This window comes from Lucilia cuprina, chromosome 3 (genome assembly GCF_022045245.1).
Source record: "Lucilia cuprina isolate Lc7/37 chromosome 3, ASM2204524v1, whole genome shotgun sequence".
In the NCBI taxonomy this organism is placed as follows: Eukaryota; Metazoa; Arthropoda; class Insecta; order Diptera; family Calliphoridae; genus Lucilia; species Lucilia cuprina.
The window spans coordinates 4,640,594-4,643,030 of NC_060951.1; the positions used below are offsets into that span (position 1 = coordinate 4,640,594).

Here is a 2,437-nt window from a genome sequence, read left to right on the forward strand (position 1 = left end):
GAATAGTTTAGTCTTTAGTCTAGTCTATGATCTTGTATATTGTCTAGTCTATAGTCTAGTCTAGTTTATAGTCTAGTCTATAGTCTAGTCTGTAATATAGTCTATAGTCTAGTCAGTTTAGAGTCTAGTTTATAGTCTAGTCTATTGCCTAGTCCTTAGTTTAGTCTATGGTCTAGACTATAATCTAGTCTATAGTCTAGTCTATAGTCTAGTCCTTAGTTTAGTCTTTAGTTTAGTCTATAGTTTAGTCTATAGTCTAGTCCTTAGTTTAGTCCTTAGTTTAGTCCTTAGTTTAGTCTATAGTCTAGTCTATAGTCTAGTCTATAGTCTAGTCTATAGTCTATAGTCTAGTCTAGTCTATAGTCTAGTCTATAGTCTAGTCTATAGTCTTGTCTATAGTCTAGTCTATAGTATAGTCTATAGTCTAGTCTATAGTCTAGTCTATAGTCAAGTCTATAGTCTAGAGTATAGTCTAGTCTATAGTCTAGTCTATAGTCTAGTCTATAGTCTAGTCTATAGTCTTCTCTATAGCCTAGTCTATAATCTTCTCTATAGTCTAGTCTATAGTCTAGTCTATAGTCTTGTCTATAGTCTAGTCTATAGTATAGTCTATAGTCTAGTCTATAGTCTAGTCTATAGTCTAGTCTATAGTCTTTTCTATAGTCTAGTCCATAGTCTAGTCTATAATGTAGTCTATAGTCTAGCCTATAGTCTAATTTATAGTCTATAGTCTAGTCTATAGTCTGGTCTTAAGTCTAGTCTATAGTCTGCTCTAAAGTCTAGTCTATAGTCCTATAAACGAAAACTATCTTTTTGCTTCAATTATTTGGAAATAATTTAGTTTGTTTAATTATTTTAAAAAAATGTGTTAATTTATACTAGACCCTTCTTAAACTTCCTTTTCAATCCTTTTGATCAATCTTGACAATAATTTCCAATTGCGCCGTTACTTGTTTTTGCATGCCAAAGATAATCTTATAAAATCCACTTTTCATATGTGATGGCATATTTTCATTCGATATAATACAATCATTCAATTCTACTAGACGTTTTGTAATGACACCATCAAATTCCAGATCGGGGGGATTTGTCGAACATTTCAAAAGACTTTCCAATAGCATATCCTTGTATAGAGTCTTTATAAATTGCGGCATAGGTTGTTTGGGTACACTAAAGGGTGTACGTATATAATCCATACTCGTAAAACTATAATAGACATCGGCACATACTATAGTGTTATTGTTTAAATCCATGCCAATATTTAAAGTGCCTGAAACTGCATAAAGGCCACGTGAAAGACGTTTTACATATAAATCACCTTTAAATAACTCTGTTTCGGAGTCCAGCTTAATCGAGAGTAACTCATAACTCCAGTTGGGCTTTATAGAAAAATTATGAAAAATACAAGAGATTTTAAGAGATCCAGTTAATGTTTAAAAAACACATACCTCACATTTTGCCACACGACAGGATCCTATTAATAACAAAATTTTAAATATATTAAATTGCTTGAGAAAGTACCACATTTCAATTTAAAATTTAATTGTATTTTAGTTGAAATTTTTTTATAAATTTAAGTTTTTATATAAATTATTTTATATAGAAAAATTTAATTTATCTAGATAAAAAAAATTTAATTAATAGTTAAAGGTATTAATTACAAAAATTGTTAACAAGTTTTTTTTTTTTACAAAACGTAGTAAAACGAAAATTGCCATAAACATGTTTTAAGATTTTACAAATATTTATTTAAAAATTATTGCTAGTGTAATAAATTATGAAATTGTTTAAAAGTAATGAAATGTGTTACATTGTAATAAATCAGTTTAGTGTACTCCATAGCTACATATGTTCTTGATCGCACTCTGTTATTTAATCGTAACAATTGTCTACATTATAAATTTTTCTATATTATAGTATTCAGTCTTGATTATAGACTAGTTTAAGGCTCAGTGTACTCTGCAGTTTAGTTTTCAGACAAATCTTACGTTTAGTATAAAGTCTAGTGTATTGTATATTCTAGTCTTGTCTATAACCTGGTCTTCAATCTAGTCTATAGTCTAGTCTAGTATAGTCTATAGTTTACCCTATAGAAAAGTCTAAAGTCTAGTCTATAGTCTAGTATATAGCCTAGTGTAAAGTCTACTTTACAGTATTGTTTATGGTCTATTCGAGTCTATGTTCTAGGCTATATTCTAGTCTATAATCTAGTCTAGTCAATAGTCTACTCTTTAGTCTAATCTATAGTCTAGTCTGTAGACTATCGTCTATATTCTAGTTTTTAGTCTAGTCTATAGTAGAGTCATTAGTCTAGTGTATAGTCTAGTCTATAGTCTGGTCTACAATTTAGTCTATAGTCTTATCAATAGGCTACTTTATAATCTAATCTATAGTCTAGTTTATAATCTAATCTATAGTCTAGTTTATAGTCTAGTCT

General features: G+C 29.2%; 1 protein-coding gene across 1 annotated transcript; it reads right to left on the reverse strand.

Moving 5' to 3' along the window:
• Window positions 1-822: 822 nt before the first annotated feature.
• Window positions 823-1,531, reverse strand: LOC111684287. Its single transcript, XM_023446426.2, has 2 exons — window positions 1,449-1,531; window positions 823-1,379 (listed from the first exon to the last, which is right to left on the reverse strand). Exons 1-2 carry the CDS (start codon window positions 1,524-1,526, stop codon window positions 903-905), a joined length of 555 nt encoding a protein of 184 aa, XP_023302194.2. The 5' UTR covers window positions 1,527-1,531; the 3' UTR covers window positions 823-902.
• Window positions 1,532-2,437: the final 906 nt, after the last annotated feature.